This window comes from Acanthochromis polyacanthus, chromosome 8 (assembly GCF_021347895.1).
Source record: "Acanthochromis polyacanthus isolate Apoly-LR-REF ecotype Palm Island chromosome 8, KAUST_Apoly_ChrSc, whole genome shotgun sequence".
Classification (NCBI taxonomy): domain Eukaryota; kingdom Metazoa; phylum Chordata; class Actinopteri; family Pomacentridae; genus Acanthochromis; species Acanthochromis polyacanthus.
This window is the reverse complement of record NC_067120.1, coordinates 1844371-1870053: the sequence shown is the minus strand read 5'-3', so window position 1 is coordinate 1870053 and position 25683 is coordinate 1844371. Positions and strand designations below refer to the sequence as shown.

General features: G+C 39.9%; 2 protein-coding genes across 2 annotated transcripts; one reads left to right on the top strand and one right to left on the bottom strand.

The window, feature by feature from the left end:
• Positions 1–1673: 1673 nt before the first annotated feature.
• On the top strand, positions 1674–9531 carry LOC110957205 (protein FAM180A-like). The gene is made up of 3 exons (XM_022203106.2): positions 1674–5439; positions 8702–8799; positions 8889–9531. Exons 1-3 carry the CDS (start codon positions 5361–5363, stop codon positions 9216–9218), a joined length of 507 nt encoding a protein of 168 aa, XP_022058798.1. The 5' UTR covers positions 1674–5360; the 3' UTR covers positions 9219–9531.
• On the bottom strand, positions 9230–21846 carry slc23a4 (solute carrier family 23 member 4). The gene is made up of 12 exons (XM_022203104.2): positions 21124–21846; positions 19840–19974; positions 19336–19493; positions 17674–17833; positions 16018–16199; positions 15453–15573; positions 15195–15351; positions 14507–14760; positions 11778–11942; positions 11567–11675; positions 11381–11476; positions 9230–10220 (listed from the first exon to the last, which is right to left on the bottom strand). The coding sequence occupies exons 1-12, from the start codon at positions 21169–21171 to the stop codon at positions 9952–9954; spliced, it is 1854 nt and encodes a 617-aa protein (XP_022058796.2). The 5' UTR covers positions 21172–21846; the 3' UTR covers positions 9230–9951.
• Positions 21847–25683: the final 3837 nt, after the last annotated feature.

Genomic DNA, 25683 nt, shown 5'->3' with positions numbered 1-25683 from the left:
CTTGGAGGTACGGAATGTCAGACGTGACAAAATTACACGAAGAATGAATGTAAAATGAAACAGAATAGTATAGGACAGAATTATTAGTGAGGAAAATTAGATTTTTCTGTAGCTGCAATTAGACTGAACGTAAAGTGGACTGCATTTTATCATCATTTTATTATCTTCCTGAACTGCAACTTCAAATTTAAAAAAAATTCAAGATGTTAAACAGCACAAAATAGTAAATTGAATACAACAGACGCAGTTTACTTTTATTCACATTTTACATTTAAATAATTCAAATCTAGTTGTCTTTATTTAAAAATGTCAACTTTGTCACGTAACTTTAATTTTAAAGATATAGACTTACATGTCTGACTGAATTTCAGCTCTTGTGAATGATTTTCATACAGCTTTGTCAGTTTAAGATGTGAACGATGTTTAACAGAGAGAACGCTTTGAATAGAATACTCTATAGATTTCCACCATCTGTGATTTATTTCTGTACAAAAAAAAAACTGTGTTTAACCTATTTTTTCTTTTCTTTGCAATCTGCCTTTGTGTCTCCTAAGAATACCATCACAGCACTCAGTTATTCTCATCGTTCTGAGACAATGCAGCTGTTGTTCCGTGTCCTGACGGGGGCGGATATTTGTTGCAACTCAAACCCAAAATGCTAAAACACAGGTCATTTGTCAAAGTACGGTAACTGCATTCGCTCCAGAATCCAGAAGTCTGTTCTCTTCCCACAATGCTATTTTTGTTTGCGATTTGGATTCAGATTGTCCCGGAAAGTCACGTTTTCACTGCATTTTGTGGGGATTTTCTCCCTGCAGCTAATTACAGTCATGGTTAAGGTCTGCGTCTATGAGGAACAGATGGACATGGAGTCTGAATGACCGCTGATGTGTTACTGCCCCGGCAAAACAGATCTGGTCAGGGGAGAGCGTCCCAAAAGTCAGAAATGATGAGGAGTTAGTATCACTTTAAAAACAGCAGGGAGGCTGAACGGATCATGAAATGGGTTTGGCCTGAAAACAGCCGCGTACACTACAAGTGCACAGTGAAGACAGATGGTGTGTGAAAACGCTGGATGTCTGCAGAACCAGGCTGTGAGGTGGCGACTGCCCAGGATGTGCAGCGTCTCCAAACTCTGCTGATGCTTCATATGGAATTTGCGCAATCATTTGTGAAGCATTCTGTTTAGAGATTAGATAAAAATTTACAGCTTTTCTAAGTTTAATAGAAGTTCACCAGATGTGACCACTGATGGTCAATGGAGTCAAAACCAAACAGAAAAATTTAGATTTGTGTTTACATCAGTTACACCTTTCCAGTTTGTCATATTAATGATAAGACAGCCAAGGGAAATGTACTAATTAGTTTTAGTTTACCACCAATATGATGCATGAGCCCACAGAAGTTTAAAATGAATGCAGATAAATGCTGCCATCTGGTGGATCAAAATAGCTGCTACAACTATAATGATAATTCAGACTTTTTAAACTCAGACTCAATATAAATATATCAAAATATGTCACACAAAATTAAAGAAATGTAAAAGTGTAATTAATTTCAGATTCATTCAGCCTAAAATATCTGCTTCATATTTTTAGATCTTTGAAAACCTATAAATATTAGTCATTTACATTGATTTGATTTAGTTTTTTGACTTAAAATAAATCAAGATTTTAAAGAAACAAAAGTAGATTGTATTTTGAAAGTTAACTCTTCAAACACTCTGTTTAGATTGCAGAACTTATTCATAATGAGAACTTGCTGCGTGTAAAATAAAATAGATTCAATTCAATTTTTTTCTTTACAAAGTTATGAAAATAGTGCTAACCATGAGTAGATTAGCAGTGAATTCAGACCTATTACACTTATCATAAGAAAAAGTAACTGGAGGAAGTCTCACATGTTTTAAGTATACGATGGTGTCAATATTTGTAGCTGATTTGCGGTTAATGTAAAAAAATGCAACATGAAAGCAACTATATCTGTAACAATAATAATATAATTCATATCTTAAGTTGACTGAACTTGTTTTATATTTCAAAGCTCATAATTCAACCTAAGTTCAGTTGACTTCAAAGCAGCAGGGGAACTGGTGTTTCTAAGTAGAATAAACGTGATTTACACTGTGTGGATGTGCAGCAGGTGATGGGTTGGATTCAAATCTGATGACTGGGGAGGTCACTGGAATAAACCGATCTGAGTGTCATGTTCCAGTTTGACATGCCTTTTCCTTCCTTTATCCTGCTGGACGTAGTAGCAGTAGAATTCTGGCCATAATGGGATGCACATGACCAGCAACAAACCCCGCTCGGTTCCACCAGCAGCAGCCTGGACTGTCGACACGAGGCAGGTTGGGTTCACAGATCCATGCTGTTGGTGCCAACAGCTGACCCGACCATCTGCAGCCTCAGCACAAATCCAGATTCATCAGGCCAAGCAACGTTTATCCAGCCTTTAACTGTCCAGTTTGTTGACCCTGAGATGCCCTGAGATCATTTTCTGCTCTCCACTGATAAAAAGACTTAAACCTTTCTGTCCATTTTCCTCTAACTGCCCTTATCAGTGAGACATTTCTGTCCACTTAATGATGTTTGTTGTAATTGTTCCCCAAGTATTTAATGTTATTTCTGAAAATCTTTCGACGTTTTTGAAGTTGCACCGTCTCTACCAGCTTCAATAATAATTACCATCATAATAAGAAGAATACATTTTAACACAAACTGACTTTTTGTTGTTTCATTTCTTGCTTTGCAGTTTAGTAGGACATCAATCAAATGCTTTCATTTTGCTCATTCTCATGGCAGACATTCTGCTTAGTCACAGCAGAATAAACACAGGTGTCTGTGATAAGACAAATGAAGGCATTAATCAATGGAAGTGGAGCAGCATGTGCAGTAAATGGAGCACAGCCATGACTAATGTTATCAGTTACACCTGTGTGTGACACGCTAAGCAAAGGGCCTGCCATGAGAAAGGTCTCTCTGCTTATCTGTTAGATAAGAAGCATTAGATCCTTTACCTCAGTGAGAGCAGAAATGTCGCATGGAAAAAAACTGTGCTGTACATCCTGCACAAAAATATCACTTGAGCAGAGTCTGCAAATTCAGCTAACTTCAAATGTTAAAATACAACAAAAAATTAGAATACTTTCCACTGATCAGTTACGACATTAAAGACAGTTCAGTTCAGTTATATTTATGTGGAATCAGTTCACAGCAGAAGTCATCTCAGGGCTCTTTACACAGCAAGATGAAGGCCTTATAGCATTCTGTCAGAGAGAGAAACCCTACAAGCTCAAAGATTCCCTCTGAGCAAGCTGTCTGGCAACCGAGGGAGGAAAAAAAACTTTAAAACAGGAAAAAAAAAAACACCTGCAGAACCAGACTGAGTGACCTGCCTCGACAGGTGGGGTCAGAGTAGAAAAGGAAAACAGTGGCAGAGACACCTGCAGACAAGACAAAATACAAACTATGGGAAAGAAAAGTTAATGGCACACAATAAATGTATGAAGACAGCAGAGAGGTGCAGCATACACTATGTTGCCAAAAGTATTGTCTCACCCATCCAAATAATCTGAATCAGGTGTTCCAATCACTTCCATGGCCACAGGTGTATAAAATCAAGCACCTGGGCAGTGCAGACTGCTTTTACAAACATTAGTGAAAGAACGGGTCGCTCTCAGGAGCTCAGTGAATTCCAGCGTGGAACTGTGATAGGATGCCACCTGTGCAACAAATCCAGTCGTGACAGCTTCTTACTTGTTCATTTTCCCCAGATAATTATTTGCTTTAATGCACAAATTTCACCTTCATCTTCAAGCAACGTCTGTTCAGAGATATGAAGTATAATTAAGTCTGCTTTTCTGTTTTACTTTTTAAAGAATTTTCTTTGCCAAGTTGCTTTATGCATAAGAAGGACATACATGTGACATTATACTACAGATACCGACCCCAATGACTGATTACCTGCCTTCTGTTTTATTTCTAACAATCAAAAAGGCTGAACCTTTCCTAACTCTAACCACTCTCCTTTAACTCAGCCACCAAGCATATTAATTTGAGAAAGGAGATTATTTGTGGTACTGTGTTGCCTACAATAACATTTATGTTTAATTTGCCTATTCAGAGAATAATGTGTTTGTTCAAGTTGTGGAGCTGTAATTCTTGGAAGCTTCTCAGAGGCCACAGCTCTCCTGCCAGCTTCAGTCTGCATTCCAGCGGCCACATCTCTCTGCTTCTGTGACTGAAACTCATCACACTCAGCTAATCACCAGAAAGCAGAGGGGCATGCTGTGCACACATGTTGGCGTCATTAGGATCCCCCAGTGGAATAAGTTTATGCTAAAATCCTGCTTGAACAAATAAAAATAAGTTTATATGGTTGTTCTTTAGGCTTGTGCAGAAGGTGAGCGGTGCCAGGCAGCGAACAAAGTCTTCTTTTGTGGTTCCTGCAGATGTTTTCGGTGCCAGAGCTCAGGGTGCATGCACTGTATAATTAGAAATGATCACTTAGCCGAGTTTGAGTGTGAAGTTTCCATATTTGTTCTCCTGAACAGCACTGGCGGAGCTGGTTGCTCAGAGGTCATCCTGGGACCACCGCATACGATCCAAGCAGCTGAAAAACAGAGCGAACTCGTGACACCAACACAGCTCCCACATGGACACAAAAATGACTTCTCAACTGCTCAGAAAGGAAGCCAAGAAAAATATGAATTTGTCCTTCAAGATGTTTTAACAACAGCAGCAGCAAATGTGTTGGATAAACACGCTTCACACGACAAGCTGCTTTCAAGGCTCAGCAGCCTGTAAACACCGGTGACAGCTAAACAGAAGCACAGAGTAACAACTGGAGATGATTCCATGGTTTGGTGGCTGCAAATGAACTACAGTAAAATTAATTAAAAGGAATATGATGAGGAAAATAAAAAACAACCATGGATGTTCTGAGAAAAGAATAACTCTTCAGAGGCATAAAGTAAAGAATGAATCAACAATTTACTTAAAAAAGTGCTGCTGCAAGATGAAGATGACACCAATAATAAAAGGCGTTTATACCTGAAGAAGGTGGAGCAGAAGCAAAAGCAGAGGGATGATGTGAAAATGAAAGAGCCTCTGAAGCTGATGACAACCAGATGAAAGCATTAAAATGCTGCACATGAGAGCCAGAGAAGGAGAGGAAGAGAGAGCTCAGATGTGGAGGGAGGGGAGAGAAAGCTCCCTGCTGAAGACAGACGGGTTTAGAGAACACCAGTGATGAAGAAAGTGTGATGCTATGCGAGGCTGCAGATGCAACAGAAGTGAACAAAATAGAAGAAGAACTTCTGCTCAGCTTCAGGTTGTTTGAAGTGTGATCTGGTCAACATGCTGCCCTGGAGGATGGTTTTAGTCGCTCTGTTCTACTGCTGCATCAAGACAGGTGTCACAAGATGCCGAAATAAAGGTAAGACTCGACCCGGAGCTCAGTAATTTAGTGCAGAATAGCGAACAGCTGGTTTTTGCAGGCAGCTTTAAGACAAGTTTCCTCACAGAGTAAAACACAAGAATTTATGTAGCTTACTTTTAATCCAGAATCCCAACTTTTAACGTAATTATGATTAAATGAATCTTGAGTGATCCTAGTTCTTTACCTGTAATATAGGCATTGATTTCACTTCAGTTTAATGCAGTTTTGTTTATATAACAGGCATGATATAGAGACACTTTGCATACTAAAGTCAAGACTTGAGTGACAAAGACTTTTATGATAAAGAGGAACCCAACATGTCCAAAAGCCTGCAGGTTAAATATCTTACTTGCAGCATATTTCATTTTTATTCTCGTCCAGCCACTGCTGCGGATTCAAATATCATCTGTGCCTGTTTCTAATAACTGACCGGGGTCATAAACTGATCTGAGAGAGGAAACCCTCTCTGAATAATAAAAAGCACTCTGCCAACATATCCAGACCACCTTGTGTCAGATGAATCCTTCTGCCTAATGGGGTGAGATGTTTTAGTGACCCGATCCTTGCACTGTTTAAAAACACGCCACAGAAGGGAACAAATTGGAATAATGAGAGCAGAGCGACGGTTCTGGAGGTTATAAATATCTGGGTTTGGTTACAGACACTTCTCCAGTGACAGGAAGTCAAATTTCAAGGAGTATGTCATCATAAAAATCTGGACTTATCAGTGTTAGATTCCTTTTTGAAAGGTCAGCTGGTAAACATATGAGCTTGTATGAGGTCACATTGTTTCTGGTTGTGCATTATTTTTTCCAAATAATTATCTTTTACTGCCAGGTGGAGCTGCCAAGCTTATGAAGTTGCCCAGAAGAGATCTAAAGGCAACATGAACAGGCTGACCTTCGTTATTCTTTACTGTTTAACATTACAGTATGGCTCATATGGGCCTCAGAATCAGTAAATAAAATAATAAATAATGTTGCCTCCAGATATAAAAAGACTATTTATTTCTATATAGAAGCAGCTGGACCAGGTGTGTTTGATGCTGATGTCTTATTATAAAACTGGTTAGAGGCACTATTTAAATAAAGTCATCTTTTAAATGTATAGAAATGTTCCTAATTATAATGTATAATCAGAAACATGTTTGCATTTTAAATCATTCATATAAGGCCCATGTAAATGTTGTCCTGTAATATATCAAATCATTTGGTTGCATTGAAGCAGATTACTCATCAGTGTAGCTAAGGTTTATTTTCCTTAGAGCAATGATTTCCTGATTTTATTTTTATTTGTTGAAAAATATGGTTTGTATCTTGAGATAATAGTTAAAAATACCTGTTACAGTTACTGAAAACCCAAAGTTACATCTTTGGGACGTCCAAGCAACAGTCAGAATCTCAAAATTACTACAAATAAATGGAAATAATTAAAATAATTCAGTGTAAATGACCCAATCCTCACATTCGAGGAGTTTTGTCAATCAAATATTAAACAGTTTTGTGAGAAAAAATCTAAATTTCTTTGGCGCAGTGTGTCTGAATAACAAAAAAGAAAGACAGGAAGTCATCATCTATCAGCGATAACACATGTACAGGTTATGCACACTTATATGCTTTATTGAAATTCAGATTTGCACATTTAATCTTGTTGAATTAGAGGACTTTGAAGGATTTATCCTGCTGAACAGTACAAGCCCTGACTGGCCTCATTGGGCTTTGATTGATGAAGATCATTATCTAAACATTAAGACCAAATTGTGTGAATGATTTAGTCCTGCAGAAGTCTATTAAAACATCATCTCGTTTCATTTGTTGCTGCTGAAATAAACACATGGAAAGCTAGAAAATAAAAGAGCTGGCAATTGGGGAAATTACTTTGGCTTATTGATGAATTTCTGAAACGCGTTTCCACACCTCTGTCTCACTTTCTTCCTCTAGTTGTACTGAATTGTTTTTCGTGGCTGAAAAGTGTTTAAAGATGCTCAGCACGAATGAGTTTATGTCATTTGTTTAGTTGGGATTTGAAACTGTCCCTCTAACACTTAAATGCATGTCTTTTTCTTACTTTAATTGATCAATCTAAAATGTAAAACAGCCAGGAAGGAATACTGATGACACCGGATTGTAAGTCCAACAGTAATCAAAATCTTGTTTTGGTTTTAATTTCTTTGTCCGTGTGACTTTTTTTCTTCATCTATTAGTCATTCTAGCAACATGGCAGCATCAAAATGTTGGCCGGTTTCTCACTGGTTCCACCTCTTTGGTCAAACTTAACAACTGTTGTATGGACTTCTATATACTATTACAGGCTGCAGTCATTCATGGTCCTCGGTGGTGTTTCACATTCATACTAAATCTAATAAACCGACCTTGCCTTAAATCTCATGACATTTTTTTTTTTTTTTTTTGTGAAATATCTCAGTGGTGCAGGTTTTCATTTTACACTACAAGATGAAAACTTCATCCAGCATGTGATATCTAAAGTCCTTTAGATATTTAATTTCCATCAGCCTAAACTAGGATTTCAGTTCATTCCTGTTACTGATAATCGTGTCCAGAAATTCTTGACATAGTTTATTGGGTAAAACAGGCCATAAGCAAGGCAAAGGACCAGTTCTGTTCTACAATTCCTAGTCCTTTCAGTGAGTATGTGGCTGTGTTCTACTGTCTGTTTAAAGCACAGGGGTTCTACATTTTCATGCTCTAATCACAGATGAGTAAATAGGAAAGCTTGTGAGCATTATTTGACCACACAGTATTTGTTGTAGTTAACATCCTGGTCTAAATCACGAGTTTAAGGAATGTTGTGAAACCGAGGCTGAAATCCGAAGCCCATCCACTGCATGTTGAAATCATCTGGAGTCTGTTGCATGATGCATGTGCTGCTCCGCCTTTGATTCCTGTCGTCTTTGAAGTCAGAGGTCCCGTCTCATTGTCTGCAGACAGATATTCGTCTGTAAGGCCAGAGATCATGGAGTTTGAAATGCTCTGCATAGATTAAGTGCAGGATGTCCTGCTGTTTGCTGGATGAACCTCACATGTGCCAGAACATCGGCAACCCTGTAAAACCTGCATTTCACGCTACCTGACAGGGTGTATTGTTGTGCTTGTCACGAGGATTTTCTAAGGATTTCCAGCTAAAGAGCAAAAACATCACAAGACAAATGCACATAAAGTAGAAAAAATGTAGGTAATGAAGCTACTCTTGCTTGTGCACCAAACATAATTCTCATTGTCTGTCTCTTTGTACACACCAGCTCTGTTCCCAGCTGCCAGCAGAGTAAAAAGAGGAGCAACAACAGCAGTGAACCTGACCTTCCACAACTCCTTCGAGGATGTCCATCTATTGTTTGAGGTGAAACAAAAATACTGAGCAGAAAACTAGCAGAAAGTCCTTGAGAATGAGCACTTTGAGTAATGTCTGGTTGTCTTCTCACCACATAGATCCTGATGTCTGGAGTACATTTTGAGAGCAGTGGAGCGTTTATAGTCAAAGATGCCGAACTGGCTTCCCTCCGAAAGACAAGAAACCTTGACATTATCTGCGAAGACATAATTCCCAAGAAGCTAACGGACATAGTCAGGCTCATATCTGACCTTTCCAATCATACCTGTCGCCTGGATCAAGATGACTTTGAGCGTACCCTGTTGACTTTAGTGTTCACAGCCCAGCAGATGGTCAGCTCCACGACTGAACGCCACAGGGACGTGTGGGCCGAGTCTTTTGTTGGCTTATATAAAGCCATCAAGAAGGATCTGACACAGACAAACTGAGCAGGCATCGGTGTTGCTACAGAAAGGTTCCATAATGAAGTTTAATATGTACAAAGGAAAAAAATACTTTCATTTTTATAAAAAAAAATTCCAGTAATAGTAGTCAGTAGTCCTGATTTGTGCTTTGAGGAAACATTGCATCTTGTATGCTGGCAGGCTGAGAGGAAAGTCCTGTCACACAAATACGTAAAGTGCACAAACATAGACACAGTTATTAAAATATTGACTGTTACAGCAAATGTGAGGTACTGTATGTACATGGAACTGTATATTGGATCTATATGTTGCATTAAATGTCACAGAGGTATTTACATTCACATGTCTTTTCAGTATTTGTTCACTAGCACCTGGATGTGACTGCAGTCAGATATGAAGAAGACAAGAGAAAACGAAGCTTTAAATCATAGGTTAGAGTATATGCTCTGTGGATACAGATTACTGTACAGAAAGAGGGCTGGGGTTCAGCATATGTCAGTTGTCTGTCATCAGTAAATATCAGTTTATCAACGTCATCAATTTGCAGCAGGTCAAATGAAACTCGCAAATGGAAGCTAATGTACCAATTCAAGACATAATTTGCAAATGTCACTCCAAAAGCTCGTTTAAATACGTTGCGCCCTGATGTTACAGTACAGTACCGTCAACATGGGGCAGAAGGTCCAAGCTGAGCTGCCTTTGATGGTATTGTTTTTGGAAAATCCCCCAAAATGACATGCTGGAGTGCGTACGCCGCTCACAAACCGACTCCAACTATGATCTGTGCAGGCTCTGGCTGTCCCAGCGGCTGTTTAGGCTCCAGAGAATTAGCATCCGCTCCACATCCGTTCAGGGAGCTGGGCATACCGGGAGGGCAGAAGGGAATGTACCGGCACCAGGAGGAAGAAGACAAGTAAGAGCTGAGGCCAAAGGGAAGGTTGTAGACTTCTCCGCTCTCCAGCGTGTTGCTGGAGTCGTCCTCGTGAGCCTTGTTCCAGGCCAGGATGCCTCGCTCATGCTTTGATCCTGTTGGACATGTGTTAAATGAGTTAAATGCTGACTCTGCCTTCATGATATTTCCTGGCTTTGCTCGCTTGTTTGTTTTTCATAAAACGTGGGAATGCTGTGCCGAGCTCCACAGATATTCTTTGCACAAGGATAATGTTCCTCCACTGGTATATTCACAGAACAAAAGCATTTTTAAAACGTTTTCAACACTTTCTGAATTGATGGGTTTTCATTTCAACTTGTGTGTTTTACATTTGGCTGAATTCTACCACTAGTTATTACCTGCCAGGCCTACTATTAAAAAGCTGAAATCTTTGCTCTCAGGCCATAAGTGAAGAAATACAGCATAATATTATTTTAATCATCGCCTCGTGGTTATAACAGGTTCTTGCATATTTACTGAATTCACAACAGTTAAAGGGGAACTTCGTTTTTTTTCAACCTGGGGTCTGTTTTCATATGTCATTTCATACATGTGAGTGATGGAGAAATGAATTTTCGACATAGCTCCAGTATTTAGCCAGGCAGGCAGCTTAGCAGCTCAGCTCGCAGCTCAGCTAGCGAAAAGTATGGGGCAACTTGCCCCCCTGCATCAAAGTCCGCCCTAGCGTGCTATTTTCCCCACACTGACCGGCTGGGATAGTCTCACAACATACTAGAGATGAGAAGTGAATGAAAACCTCCACATTACTTGGCGATTGCTCTTTGTTGTGGTCTGTATCCAGATCTCAGGACACTAGAAAGCAAATCTCATTCCGAAATCGCGTGATAGCTCGCGAAATGGCGGGATAGCTCGCGTCAAAACCGGTGTTTTGGCGCGAGCTATCGTGCGAGTTCGGAACGAGATTTGCTTTCTAGTGTCCTAATTATATATTGATAATTAAACCATCACCAAATGATTAACCATGGCTGAGATACTTCAAATCATTCACCTGGCACTTACAGACATTTAAGGGTACATATTTAATAGTACTGAACTAACTGTGTTGTTTCCTGCAGGATCTCTGGTCAAAATATCAAGATGACATGTCCTATGTTTTCCCACTCTCATTCTGCTTTTGTACTTGTGACATGAGCAATGACAATAAAGTTAAATCTAATCTAATCTCATGATCTGACAAACAAGAATCTAGAGTATGTAAATGATTTAAACATAATATAATAATCTGATTACATACCTGGAATGGTGTTGTCCAATATGAAGCCATAGAAGCCTCCAACAAACATACTGGTAGTCAGAAGTACCTGCAGCACTTGGTCAAGTTCTACTACACCTGTACATGACATAATGGAAACAGTTAAACCTCTGTTTATGTGATGTTTTCATAACTTAATGAAAAGTAAAGACCTTTTTATCCATGCACCTGTAGTAATAGCTTTGGGGTTACTTAATATCCAGTTGGGAATGACCAGACCAGAGAACATGGAGAAGCCAAAAATGAAGATGTTTCGAGATGAATTCATATCTGCATACTAAAAAAGAAAAGAAAAGCGGTTCAGACAAAAAGAAAACCTAATTAAATGTGAATGCAACAAACAAATGTACCAAAACGCTTGTGGTTTTAGTTTGTGTACCTGCAAATTGGAGACTCCTGCTGCAGAGATGACACCGAACATGACCATGAACATTCCTCCGATGACAGGCGACGGGATGGTGGTGAAAACGGCCCCCACTTTACCAAATACACCCATGACAACCAGCAACACGCCACTGGCCACGATCACCATGCGACTGCCCACCTGCAAAATATACGGGAAAAGATTTCTGTTTTAAGCATAAACTACAGTGTGACTGAGGGCTCGGTCATGTCAGTCATAGACAAAACTCAGAGAAGATTTTAAAAAAAAAACTAAACCAAACCAAAAAGTGAAATGTACTCAAACAACTCCCAATTTATAATTATCACTATTATTATTATCTTTATTATTATTTTATTTTATCTATCTTTTATTCTCTTTTTATATGACATATTTAATTGAATTTATATACTTATTTATCTATTTATTTTACTGATCTACTTATGGATTTATTTTATTGTATTCATTTATTTTTATTTATTTACTTGTTTATTTTACTGATCTACTTATGGATTTATTTTATTTTATTCATTTATTTTTATTTATTTACTGATTTATTTTACTGATCTACTTATGGATTTATTTTTATTTTATTCATTTATTTTTATTTATTTACTTATTTATTTTACTGATCTACTTATGGATTTATTTTATTTTATTCTTTCATTTTCATTTATTTACTTATTTTACACTTTAAACTAACCTCCAGTGTTTACCCATTTTAAACCTTTAAGATGGCGTTTCCTCAGTACGTACTGGGTATAACAATGTCCCTGACTTATTTTTGTCTTTTATTTATGTTGCTTTTAACATTACAGTGTATGGATTGCGGGATGGGTGGGTTCAGGGCTGGGGGTGGGGGGTGGGGGTGGATTTGGGTCTTAATTTCTTTCATTTTATTTTAATTATTTGTCTGTTTCTAAAGCACTTTCTGCTACAAATTATGTATGAAAAGTGCTATATAAATAAATATTATTATTATTATTAAGTACAACAAACTATATTGGAAATGTTCCAAGGGGGACGCTGAAAACACTGAAAACGCTGTCTGAAACACACTTGTGGTTGCCATGGTGATGTGAAGCTGTTGTAGTAAACAAAGGGATTGGAAATTTTGCTAAAATGTTTCTGGACCTGGTTTTCTGGATTTTTTTTCTGCATTTTTTTCCCTAAATGCAGCATGTGTTTTCGTAAAGAACCTCGTAAAGCAAGATTTAAATCATGTTAGCATGTGTTTTTGTAAAATGACTTATAATGAGCAAAATCAGCAAGCAGCGCCACTGCTGACCATTTCCACCTGCAGTGCAACAATCTCAAAAACATAGAAGATTCAGACAAGCAGGGTTTCATACAAAACAAATCTGAGTAACTTGGAAGTTGGTGCTCTCCGTATCATTATTCCCTTTCAGAATCGGTTTACAGGTTGAACTTGTATGGCTGAACAACTTCATTATTACAACTTGTCGCTGCCAGTGTTTGGTTTGCTGGTGCGCTCAAACTGCAGCGACGCAGATCAAGGGATGCACTTCATAGATCTGCACATTCTAGAGGAAGCATTGGGAATTACATCTAAGCCATTTTAAGGCAGGAAAGGCTTATTTTCATAGCCTAGCCGCGCTATACAACCCAAGGCAACAAATTTAATTCTCTGCCAGGGTGGGTCTAGTTACCCTCGGTAAGCCTCGAGGTTGGATTCTCCTAAAACTGGCCGACGAATCACCATGAAGTGTAGAGTCAGAAGGCGGGCGTAACTAAGTGACGACAGAGGCGCGACGATTCTGACAGAAACAACCGGAAACAACTAGCCTAGCCGTGCTAGACAACCCACGGCAACGAATTTAATTCTCTGCCAGGGTCGACAACAAAAACAACAACAGTCGTTGAGCTCCACTAGCACCGACTCTGAATAATCTTTCTGTTAACATGTCTGTAATATACTTGAGCTTCACCCATTGACTGTATAAATAAGGCTTCACCGAACTACCGCATCCTCTGATTTCCAGCGCTCTAGGAACTACGTCAGCCTATTTGTTGTGCTTTATTGGTTGTATACCTACCCAATTGCTGCAGAGTAATTTGAAAGACAACCTTTTAGCCCGCCTCCCTCCCTGTCGAGAGTTCCTAGACCCTTGTGTCTTAAGAGCATGGGTCTAGCGCGGCTAGGTTATTATTGTCATGGGAAAAGGTTCTAAATACACAACGCTGATGAACAGAGATGAAATTTTAAGGATTAAATCAAAGACCGGATAATGACTTCATGCTATGAAAATGAATGTAGCTGGATACTGCACCACTCTGACTTGTTGTCCTAGTGTTCATTCATGTTATTACAATGAAAAAATCCCCTGCAGCTCAAAAAGCAACGATCTGCAAGCATCAGTAAAACTGTTGACAGGACACCTTTGCAAATGAGGTCTGTTTGCTTTCTGTTATGAATTTTTAATGTTTGTACTTGTAAAACCTCCTCCTCACCTAGAACAACAAGTCATATTCATGCAAGTCTAATGGCCAAGTGAGAACCTATGGATGGGGCCAGTAGCTGCTACACTAATGCACATGTCTGGATGGCTGCAGAATGTAGGAGCAAACTTTAACTCCATAGTCTCTAATACATCCATGTCTACAATGCTTTTAGCTCAGGGCATATAAGTAATCACATAGCATCACATGAGTACTCTGTAAAGCAATAATGTAACCTCTATCCTTCACATAGAAGGTTGTCTTACCTTTGTAATTCCGAGGGCTCCGACATTCTCACTGTATGAAGTGGTGCCATTTCCAGTACCCCAGGCACCGGCCAGCAGACAGCCGATTCCCTCAATACCAATACCCCTGTTGATGGCATGTTTAGGTGGGGGTGGAGCTCCAGATAACCTGGCACAGGCATGGTAGTCCCCGACGGACTCTATCATGGAGGAAATCACACCAGCCAGGATCCCGACGACGCCTGCCAGGCTCACAGTCGGCATCCCCCACTGACCTAAGTTTGGATTCAAACATGAAGAAACAGCAAATTATACAGTATGCATATGCTGTAATATTTAACTACTAAAAACTCACTCAGAAGATACATTTTGGTGATGTTCTGCATTTTTATTGTTGCCAACAAATCTCTTCAAAAGATCCAATTCAACAATGACACAAGTCCTGTCTATGCATCCAAAACCTTGTTTAACTTCTTCATCTGTGCAAAAAAGGTCCATCTATACCCAGTGCATTTTAAAAACTATGACCACATTATATTACTATGACCTGTTTCATCATATAAAAAATATTGGCTTCATGATCACATTCATCTGTCATTCTAGAGAGCAGCTTTTGTAAGAAAAGAAGACAGGCTTTGGACATAAACCATCACTTACAAGGATAAATCTGTTGGTTTCTGTCTTTACATGGAAATACCTGTTATCTTACCTGGGTAAGGGAAAGTGAACCAGGGAGATCGACTCATAACATCTCCCTTTAAATCAGTGCGTGCCAGGTAACCATACTGATCTGGGTCAGTAGGAAGCACATTGTAGATCGTTAGGAGGTAACAGATGAGCCAAGACATCGTGATTCCAAGCAGCACCTTAAGTTACACAGAAAAAAATCACGTTTGTTGTCTTTTCAGGTGAAATTATGATTAAATATCTGTTTTCAGAGTAGGAACACAGTTTGTTTTCTACGTACAGGAAGGATTTGAAAGACGTAGACTCTAGAGGTGTGCAGCTTTTTATCCTTGCTGTAAGTCGGAAAAGGCACCGATACGTTCCGGAGATACTGTGAGAACAGGATGATCAGTGCTGTGGTCCTGTAAGAGACAGGGATGAAAAAACTCTCAAATTCACAGTGCTGAATATAAGCAAGTCTAGATCTAACCATCAGAAAACAAAGTAGAGCAACTATGCAGATTCTTGGGCAAGAAATGTTTAATAGGCTTTCCTTCCCTGACTTAAGATTAACACTTTACCCAGATTGCCAGAGTGTTATTATATTTTAAAAACTTGGCTGTACTCCAAGCATTGGCAGAAGCAGATTAAACATAACTTGTTGGACATGACTGAGTGAGGAAAATGCATTAAAATGACATGACCTCCTTTCTGCAGAGATCTCTGCAGCCAAGAGTCCATTCTGCTGCTGTCTAACACTTACAGAGGTTGCATTAAGTGCAACAGGATCAGAACTTTAAAAATAACATAATGGCAGACTCTTCTTTAAGCCATGTAACAAGTCTATGTTCAGGAGTTTTACCCACATTGCAGAGATGCCCCAGTGGTTCCCAGCACTGCTACCAGCCGAGTCGAACAGGGACAGACCGATGAGGGAGATGGTGGGAGCGATGGTGAGAGGTCCGATGAAGCGCATGAAGAGGCCAATGAGGCCTGAGAAACCGACAAGCACCTGGAAGAGGGAGCCCACCATAATGGATCCCTGTAGCTGAAAATAAACACAAGTGCATTAGCAATGTCATGGTAGCATTACTCTTTGTTGAAAGGCTTTTTAACAGAAATTAGCACATCGCCTGCAAATTACACCTGGGTTGGGAAATCTGTTTAGGGTACACTAACATCAGGGTTTTTAATAATGAAGAACACAATTATTTAAAATTCTTCTGGTTTCCATTGCTGCTACTGGTGTTTGTAGGTCTGATGAGGGCATTCTACAGATACTCCAATTCCCTTTAAGTCTGTCTATCGTTCCACCATCCACCATATTTTTAAAAAAAGTTGCATTTCGATTTCTTTTGGCTATGTTTTGCTGTAAACCAATCAAAAGTGCATTGTAAAAGATGCACTAATGTCTTAAACAGCATTTTCTCTCTGTTATTATTAGGACTGGACCTGAATATCCCGAATATCCGAATATTCATTTGCTACAGCACTATACGGATATTAATTTTGGTATCCGAATATTTGGAAACAACCCCCCCACCCCGTCGGACGTACCGACTTCGGCCCACATCGGCACATATCGGCTCATCTCGTCGTGTGATCACATAAACATATACACATATGTCTATGTGATCACCCCTTCCTCCCCCCAGACGAAAATATTCGGAGCTCGTCTCCTCCCTGAGCCTACGGCCCACTTCGGCTCATCCCGCCGTGTTCTTCGGCTCATTTCGGCTCCTCCATTCATGTTTGTAAACACCACCTAAATGGCCGGGTTGCTGCCGACTCTGACGTCACGCTTCACTTCGTTGCATAAACACAAGACAAGATGCTGAAGACCTCCGCTGTTTGAGAATTCTTCAGTTTAACTGAAGATAAAACGAAGGCAAAATTTGGACCCGGGAGACCAGACGAACGGATTGCCGTCTCCGCCACAAGCCGTCTCTGCCACCGCGCCGCCCCCCGTTGGACGTTACGGGGCGGAACGAATATTCGGATTTAATAGGGCCCGAATACTCGGAGGCCAGAAACCACTATTCGGGCCAGCCCTACTTATTAGTGTGGATATTCTGACAAATCTATAACCTACACCCGTACATGTCTTTGCAAGTTGAGAATCTTTTGCAACCATGCATATAGCTCCCACCCATTGAAGTAACACAACCTCACCTACCACAACAACTGTGATTCTGCATAGCTAATGTTTTAATATGCTGGAGCAAGAACTGTCCAAGAAAGAACAAAATGTGCATGCAAAATGTGACCATATAAAACATAACTAGAACGATGACTCCTCTAATGCAGCTTAAAACAATGAGTATGTCGCAGCTCTGTCACCAGGACTGATAAAAATGCTGATTATATCTGCTGTCCTAACACTCGCAGTCACACTCACATGTTTACAACATGCTTCACTGTGGAATTAAAGAAGTCATTATCCTGTTCCAGCTGCTGACTGGGGTTCAATAAGTTGAAAATTGCGATTAAAAAAAAGAGGAAATAATCCAGGTTTTACTTACTGCTCTCATTCGACTCTGCCACACCTCTACGTAGTCTGCGGAGGAGGTGTTTACCAAACTGGCGTTCTGAGTCCAGGCAGGACACGTCCACTCTGGCATGGACAGCATCGCCATGGAGGGGGCCAACAATGTGAACGTACCTCCTTGGAGAATGGGCAGTCTGGTGATAAAGATGGCAAAAGAAAGATATAGGTTAAAGAGATAAGCAAAGGATGGGAGTCAGACATACAGGACAGGCCATGCATCACCACATGTCTGACATTGTGCAGGTAATAAAGATTTTTTTGGGTTAACTTTGCCTTTTTTTGGTCTTAACCACCCCAACAACTATGAAAAGTTCTCAGGAATCTCTATCTGTATCGACGGTCTATATTTCTTCCAATCAAATATGAGGAAGCTAATTTGAATCATGTGAAGACAGAGAGTGGCTCCTTAATCAGACAAACTGTTAGACTGAAGGTTAAGTAAGTTAAAGTAATATGCTGTGTAATGACCCTCATCACGCTGCTCGCTTTACCGTCAATACTTCCCATCACACTGCAGCTGAACTTAAACTTTCCAAAGCAACGGCAGTAAATTACAGAAGCAGAATAAGACTCATGGGAACAGTGGAGACACGCAGCCAGGAAATATGTTTTAATGGGAGAAAATAATGTTTTCATGTCACAGGGGCAGAAATAATTAACATAGTTTGCTTTTTGGTTTGCCTGGAACACAGAGCCAACAAACGCGCTGACTGTTTGTCTTCACAGCTGACTTCCAGGTAATTGGAGAAAGACAAGAAAGCATCAGTGGTGCTAAGCCAGGAGAATGTGGGTTTAGCAAGAACTAGATTCCCAACATAATAAGATGGAAATTCCTCAGCTAATCCAGCTGTGACACCGATATTCCAGCGGGCTGAGAGTGCACACACAGAATGTGGTCTGGAGTTACAAAACATGGTTCAGGTTTGTAGATCTCCACAATAAAACCAGGCGCTGTGTCATGTTTACTCTGCCGTGTTATGTGTCATCTCAGGCCTCTGTTAAAACAGCAGGAGTGAGTTTCCATTCTGGCATTCACACAAGACTTTCTCTGGCGCTAATGTTAGCTCATGTCATCGCATTGTGCTTCATTTAAGTAAACATGAGGACTGTCAGACGGTGTTTGTCTTGACGTAAAACCTCCACTGGACTCAAAACATTCATATAAACATTCAAAATCATCTTGTTGTAAAAACTAAAGCTGCTCGATACTTTATCTCTCCGATAATCCACTTAAAAGAATCTGTGTCCACTGGCTAACACGGTAAAATATGCCATTGTTCGCTGTGCACACTAATTTTTACAGGCTTCACAGTTCAAAAGAGGTTAAGAAGAAAAGCCGAAAGGTTGATCTGTTCCGTTTGTTTAATAAGAAGGAGCAGCATGGTTAATTCCACTTTAATGCACACTGCTGTACTGCTGGATTACTGTGTGAGGGCGCACACTCTCTCAAAATGAGGGGAAAAAAAGCACAGAACAGATAAATCTCACCCACTTAATTAATGTAAATCATCCTGCAATTAGAAAGAGTCCAGGCATCTCTTATTAAACCACACATTTAACACTCTAGCAACCCACGGGACAATTAATTACTGCAGTCCTCCTCATTATTAACACATTATTCTCCTCGTTTTCTCACCTAATGCCCAAGGTAACTTGCAGCAGGGTGCAGATGCCAGAAACAAAGAAGATGGTGCTGATGAGGTGGCTCTGTGTGAGGCCGTCATGTTGCAGACACAAACCCTGAGACAGGATCAAGGGGATGGCGATGATGCCTCCGAATGCAGTGAAACAGTGCTGAGGGAGGAAAGATGGAGAAAGAAATGGAGGGATTCATTTAATGACTGTCTGATAAACACAGTGGAAAAACACGAGCGACATGATCTATACTCAAACCAACCCTCACACCACTGGACGTGACTCTGTAGGCCCAGTATGATGGAGGTCTGTGGACTCAACTGAAGCAAATTTCACAATCTGGCCTTCATAAATAAAGCCATCCAACCAAGCGTGAAGGAACTGTCAAGCAGATGCCTCCATGTGACAGCGCGGTCGTGTTTGCATTGTTATTAACATCAGAAGCCATGCTGAATGGAAAATAAATGGAGCCTCGTTGTCAAACAGCAGCTCTCTGCTGACGTACCTGGATGCCTAGAATGATGCACAGGTACCAGGGAGGAACATCTGTCACACAGTACGCTAGCTTGTTGCTGTCTTCGTCCATAGAGGAGTCCAGTTCTTCTCCTCCATCGGGTAGATCACAGAAACGTCCCTCCAGCTTTGAGTTGGAAAGAACGACACACGGGAATCAATTAGAGATGCATTTCAAACATGGCTGTCTGTTTTGCACCGTGGATCTGATTAACTGCCAAAAATCCCAAACAATAACAACAACTGAGTGTTTACAGCTGTCATCCATCAAGATAAATAACCATAGAATACCAATAAGCGTTCTTATCTTTCCAAATACCAGTAAATGAATGTGATCAAAGTCTTTTTTACATGGTAGCGATAAAAATAAATGGTTTATTTCCTTTTAATCACATGTAAAACATAACAGGGCTGGATGTGAACAGAAAGCAGTCAGCTGAGTGATGAATTTTCATGTCTCATGTAAGGCTGAAAGCTAAAAATACTTTTGGGTGAATCTTTTGCTCTGTTTATTCTACAGAGGTCAAGCAAAAGCAGCATCCATTTCTTCTGTTCCTCTCACCAAAACAACAACAACAACAGAGAGCTTAAATATGATATTCAAAGAGGTGGAATAATCATGACTGTTCCTATCTGGACAAATCCTAGTAAGGAAACATAATCAAATGCTTTTTTAAATAGCAGTGATAAAAATAAATTTCCTTTGATTTCCTTTTTATCACATGTGAAGCATTACAAGATCAAATGGAAAGAAAAAGCAGTCGGCTGAGTAGTTCATGTTTAATAGCAGGACTAAATGTCTCATGTTAAACTTTAAATACAGTGTTGGGCAACATTTTTACTCTGTTTATTCTATAGGCTTCAAGCAAAACATTGTCCATTTTTCCTGTTTCTCTCACCTAACAGTGTGATGCTTATCTTTCCAATAACGTGATTTTAAGCGTGGAGGAGCAGGAATGTAAACAAGAACATTCCTCTGTATCCATGAAGATACTGTATTAGCTTTTCTATCAGGTAATAATTATTAACTGCAACCCGTAGCATTTTGCACTGTGGCAGAGAAGTTAGGATGCATGGATCATTCGGTACAAGTAATATCTGCAAATATAATTCACATATTTTTACTCCGTATCTATAAAGATGACTCAAGGGTCGAAAGGTTTCAATATAATCTTCAGTCAAGTGGTTAAAAATGATGACGTTTCCACTTTGGAGTCACATGTGAAGTCTGAAATGTTCAAATCTTTGCAGAAAATGAAGCAAAAGTTTCACTCACCGTAAAGGCGTAGTTGTCAAGCCCATTACTTTCCTTTTCTGGAGTCATTTCAGCTTCAGCCTATCTGTTCAGGTGTTGAAGGTCCGTGGAGAAGCCCAGAAAGAAAACAGAAAACTGAAGAAACATCAGTGAGAGTGGAGGAAGGGCAGACGGAGAAGACGGGAGCATCAGATAGAGGAAGGACGGAGCTGGGAGGTGGGAGGACGGAGGGGTGGGGTGGGGTGGACAGACAGCGTGGAATGAAAAGGCAGAGTTCAGACATGAGACTGCAGCGCTTGTTGATTGAAATGAGACGCAGCAGCAGCTCATGTGAACCGAATTACAACAGTAACCAGCCAGCATTGGACAGGCAGGAGATACAGTCTGTGTGCTGCGTTTTAATCCTAAACCATCTGAGAGACCTGAGAGACTATACAGTCCTGTCCATGGGTTTTACAGCTGAGAGCAAATTCTTCACAGCAGAACTTATTGTTTACTGTAGCTTCAGCCTTGAATTTTTCTAATCAGAGGTACGTAACAGTTAAAATGCAATCCTCCCTTCCAGCCTGCTAACTCATTTTAACACCAAACATTTGCTTTAGGAGGGTGAACCTCTCTGACTCTCATGTGCCGGCAAACTACCACCAAGTACAAAGCAGTTATTGATGAATCTTATTCTGTAAAGGTTAACTTCATTTTATAATTCACAATGCAGCTCTATTTGACTTTAAATTATTTTAAATCAAATTACATTATTAGTCTAAATTAAGAGTTTGATAGCAGGCACCATCTCCTGGATTAAGATGATTAAGATGGCCTTAAAGAACCACTTCATATAGATCATCTCTATGTGGGTATGATTCTGCATCCTGTGTCAGAGGCTTACTGTGAATACATATCGCTCTTTATTCCAAAGTCATGCTCCAGATCCAGGTCAGTTCTGGGAGAAACTGCAAACATGACCAGCCGATGGCGCTCCATGAAAAATCGTTACAATGAGATCATAAATATCCCCCCCCCCCAAGGGACTGGATTTCTAAATGCTTCAGGGTAATCCGTTTAATCATTGTGCAAATATTTTGGTCAGAACCACAAACGTAAGCAGGCTTTATTGTCATGGCAACTTTGGAATTACAATTGGGATATTTCTGTAAACCTTCTTCCAGCATCTCAGCTACAGTTCTTATTATTCCAAAAAGGTTCTGAGCAACTTCTGCAAAGGTTTCCTTGTAGCTGCTAGAATGTTCTTCTCAAAGACAGGACAACTAAAGATGTTCTAGAAATGTCTGGTGATCATTTTGTTTAATTTATTGAGAACATCCTCCTTTGTTATCATGGAACATCATCTGTTTTCCAGACAACATCCTCTGAACATTGCTTCAAAACACTATAGTAACTTTAAAGGAAAACTACTTGAAATTAAAACGTTTTGAACACTTGAATAAAAACATTTTCTTTGTAGGTCAGGCTAGCCAACATTGTGTGAATGTCCAGCTGGGATGACTACAAATAAAAACAGAAAGTTAGCAGATAAAGCTGCATGCATGAAGAAAAAGAGACTAATCTATAACTCTGTGTTTAGACTGCTGTTATTACAATCTTAAGGTTAAATAAGTATTTTCTGTTAAACTCAACAGTCCGAACAGGATTCTAAAAACAATACAAACTTGCTTTACTATGAAATGTTTTTGTTTTGACGACTATGAACTCATCAAATAGTAGAAATGGGAGCTTGGAAAAAAGTGGCCCAAATAAAAGAGTGGAAGGAAATTGATCTCACATGAAAGCTGCAGACAGCAGAGAGCAGCTCTGAGGCATCATGAGGTCTGCTGGGCGTGCATGTGACTGAACGCAGCGCAGGACGATCCATCACATGCCAGGCAATGTGGGCCAGTGTTCTTATAAAAGACCTAACAAAGGCTTTAGAAGACCAGAATCGCTGTTTTAGTTCCCACAAATACGTGTTAAATGCTTTGTCATCTCACGCTGATGGCTTGAATAAACAATCACAACATTACCAGCTTATTTATTACTGAAAGCCCATGACTGTCCTGACGTAAACCATCTCTGGGAATGTGTGCCAGTTTTGCTAAGAAGGATTTCTTGTTGTTTGTGTTGAACTTCATCCTAATTGTGTCAATCACACTGTAATTCAGAGGTAGATGATCTTATGAAGCCACAGACACACTGTACCTTTTAACGTGTGCGTCTCAGAGACTTCCACAATCAAATTAGGCAAAGGGTGATGTGCAATCAGTCACTGAGAAGACTGGGAATCTTTTACATAATAATACAGCACACGAGTTGCAGTTAAAGGTACAGACAACTCTACAAGAATTTGGACACTGACACAATTTCCAGTATTTGGGCTCTGTACAACACCACAATGGGTTTGAAATGAAATAATCAAGATGTGCTTTAAGTGCAGATTTTCAGCTTTAATTTGAGGATATTTACATCCAAATCAGACAAACCGAGCAGGAATCACCAAACATTGTCCCAATATCTATGGCCCTGACTGTAAATGTGAGCAAAAACACACCAACAGAAGAAAATATTTTACAGGACTTGGATTTCCACATTCACTGTTTAAAGGTTATATTTAGCATTTGACATTTTGCAATGCACTTTTTAAAAAAAATAAAAATCATAGTATATTTTCCTCTTCATTGTGCATTTTGTATTTTAGTACATTTTTCTTATTTCTTATTCATTTGTAATGTGTTGTAACGTGGCAGGGGTGGACTGGGGCAAAAAATCAGCTCTGCCGTTTTTGTCCCAGACCGGCTCACAACATTATCGGTTGACTGAATCAAGCACTAATTTTTGAATGACAAAAAAAAAGGGATGTCTGGAACGACCTGCTTCGCGCCTCCACGACCCGGCCCCGGATAAGTGGAAGAAAATGGATGGATGGATGGATGGATGGATGGATGGACAAAAACTGACAGAGAGCCACAGTTAGCACATGGTGCTAATGTGTGCAGTGATTAGTGGATTTGGTGCAGCTGAGTTGTGTCTTTATCTTGGCTGTAGTGAGTCTTTAGAGGTTTTTGGTTGTTTGTGAACCAACGCTGGTTGTCCAGAAGGTAAGAGTTCCTGTCCTGATTCTCTGTTTAAAGAGCTTCTCTGGTAGGCTGCAGGAGACTTTAGCGGTTGGGTTGTCCTAGTTTGGTTTTTGTACGGTTTCATTTGGACGACTATCTTGAGGCCCCTCCATGTGGTTTAGTGAGGTTTTCTGGAACAGTTCTACAGAGCAACCTGCAGCAGAAGAGACTTTGAGAGTTTTTAGGAAGTTCTGGAGACCAGACTTTAGAGCAGCACAAACATTTGTCAGCAATTTGAGCAGGAGAAGGTGAGCTTCAGAGTAGAAATGAGAAGGAAACCTTGTTGACCCGTGTGGTGAGGTCCTGTACCAAGAGTTTGAGCAGGTTGTGAAGAGTCTGTAGTTCTTTGGTCTGAAAGCACCAGAAGAGTCGACTCATTAAAGGAGAAAACAGGAGATATTGTTGGTTCTTCTGTCGCTCTGCAGTTTCCTTAGACTGAATATCAAGTTTCTATTTTAAATCATTTACTGTGTGAGCCCAAGAAGACTTCAATAAACTCCCTCCATCCCCTGAACAAAACACACTTTATTACCATGTTAAATCTTTTTTTCTTAAATATGTTTTTGAGTTTTAATTATAGTTTTAGCATTTTCTAGTCTGAAATGAAAACATCAAGTTGTTTTCTTCAAACATTTCCTCTTTCTGTGTTCTTGGTTTGACTGTGGACAGATTTACTAAGAGCTCATTTCAGAAAACTGCTTTCCAGATAAAGTCTACTAGTAGTTGAAGGCATCGATCAAACTAATGTTACCTTCTGATCTCCACAAACTTTACTGTTCAGTGAAGAGAATCAAAGTTTGTTCAGGATTTCTAAAGAACCCACAGGTGAAGGTCTGAGAGGAACTCAGATGGATGGTCTAAATGTGAAATCAAGACTCATGGTCACAAGTTTTAAGGCTTCTGTTCACCACAAAGTTCAAACTAACACAGAAGTACTGAGAGACTTTTAAAACTTCAGTCCTCAGACTGTCTGAAGGTTCAAACTAACAGAGAACTACTCAGGAACTTAGAAGATATCAGTCCTTGGACCGTCTAAAAGTACGTCCCATTCTGTTATTTCCTGCTCCACTGTAGAGCTTTGTTTTGGAAATCTTGTGATAAATGACGTAAAGTATGAGGAATTTCTTGGACTTGTGAGTCAGAATGGATGAGTTGAGCTTCATTTTTCATTGATTAGTTGTCGGGACATCAGTCTGCTAGTCTACATCCCATTAGCGTGGGTGGTTACGCTCCGTTAAGGGCCATCCTCTGTCCTGGACTAAACTCTCTGAAACTGATCAGGTTTAACTGGACGCTAAACATTTAGAAAACTAATTTAATTTCTTTGAAATAGCAATCAGATGACGTCAGTATCCTTCCTGTGGCGTGCTGGGAATCCAGAGGAGAGGCAACCAGGGACACGGTTTCATCATTTAGAAAGAAGTAAAAAGGCTGAATATTTTATCTTATCTCATGCCCTGCTGCGTCCTGTGAC

Excerpts from the sequence above, each read along its gene's own strand:
- LOC110957205 (XM_022203106.2), top strand. The coding sequence starts at position 5,361 with ATGCTGCCCTGGAGGATGGTTTTAGTCGCTCTGTTCTACTGCTGCATC. Across the intron at positions 5,440-8,701 it reads CACAAGATGCCGAAATAAAG|CTCTGTTCCCAGCTGCCAGC; the intron begins GTAAGACTCGAC and ends TGTACACACCAG. Across the intron at positions 8,800-8,888 it reads ATGTCCATCTATTGTTTGAG|ATCCTGATGTCTGGAGTACA; the intron begins GTGAAACAAAAA and ends CTCACCACATAG.
- slc23a4 (XM_022203104.2), bottom strand. The coding sequence starts at position 21,171 with ATGACTCCAGAAAAGGAAAGTAATGGGCTTGACAACTACGCCTTTACG. Across the intron at positions 19,494-19,839 it reads GCATCATTCTAGGCATCCAG|CACTGTTTCACTGCATTCGG; the intron begins GTACGTCAGCAG and ends TTCCTCCCTCAG. Across the intron at positions 10,221-11,380 it reads ATTGGACAACACCATTCCAG|GATCAAAGCATGAGCGAGGC; the intron begins GTATGTAATCAG and ends CATGTCCAACAG.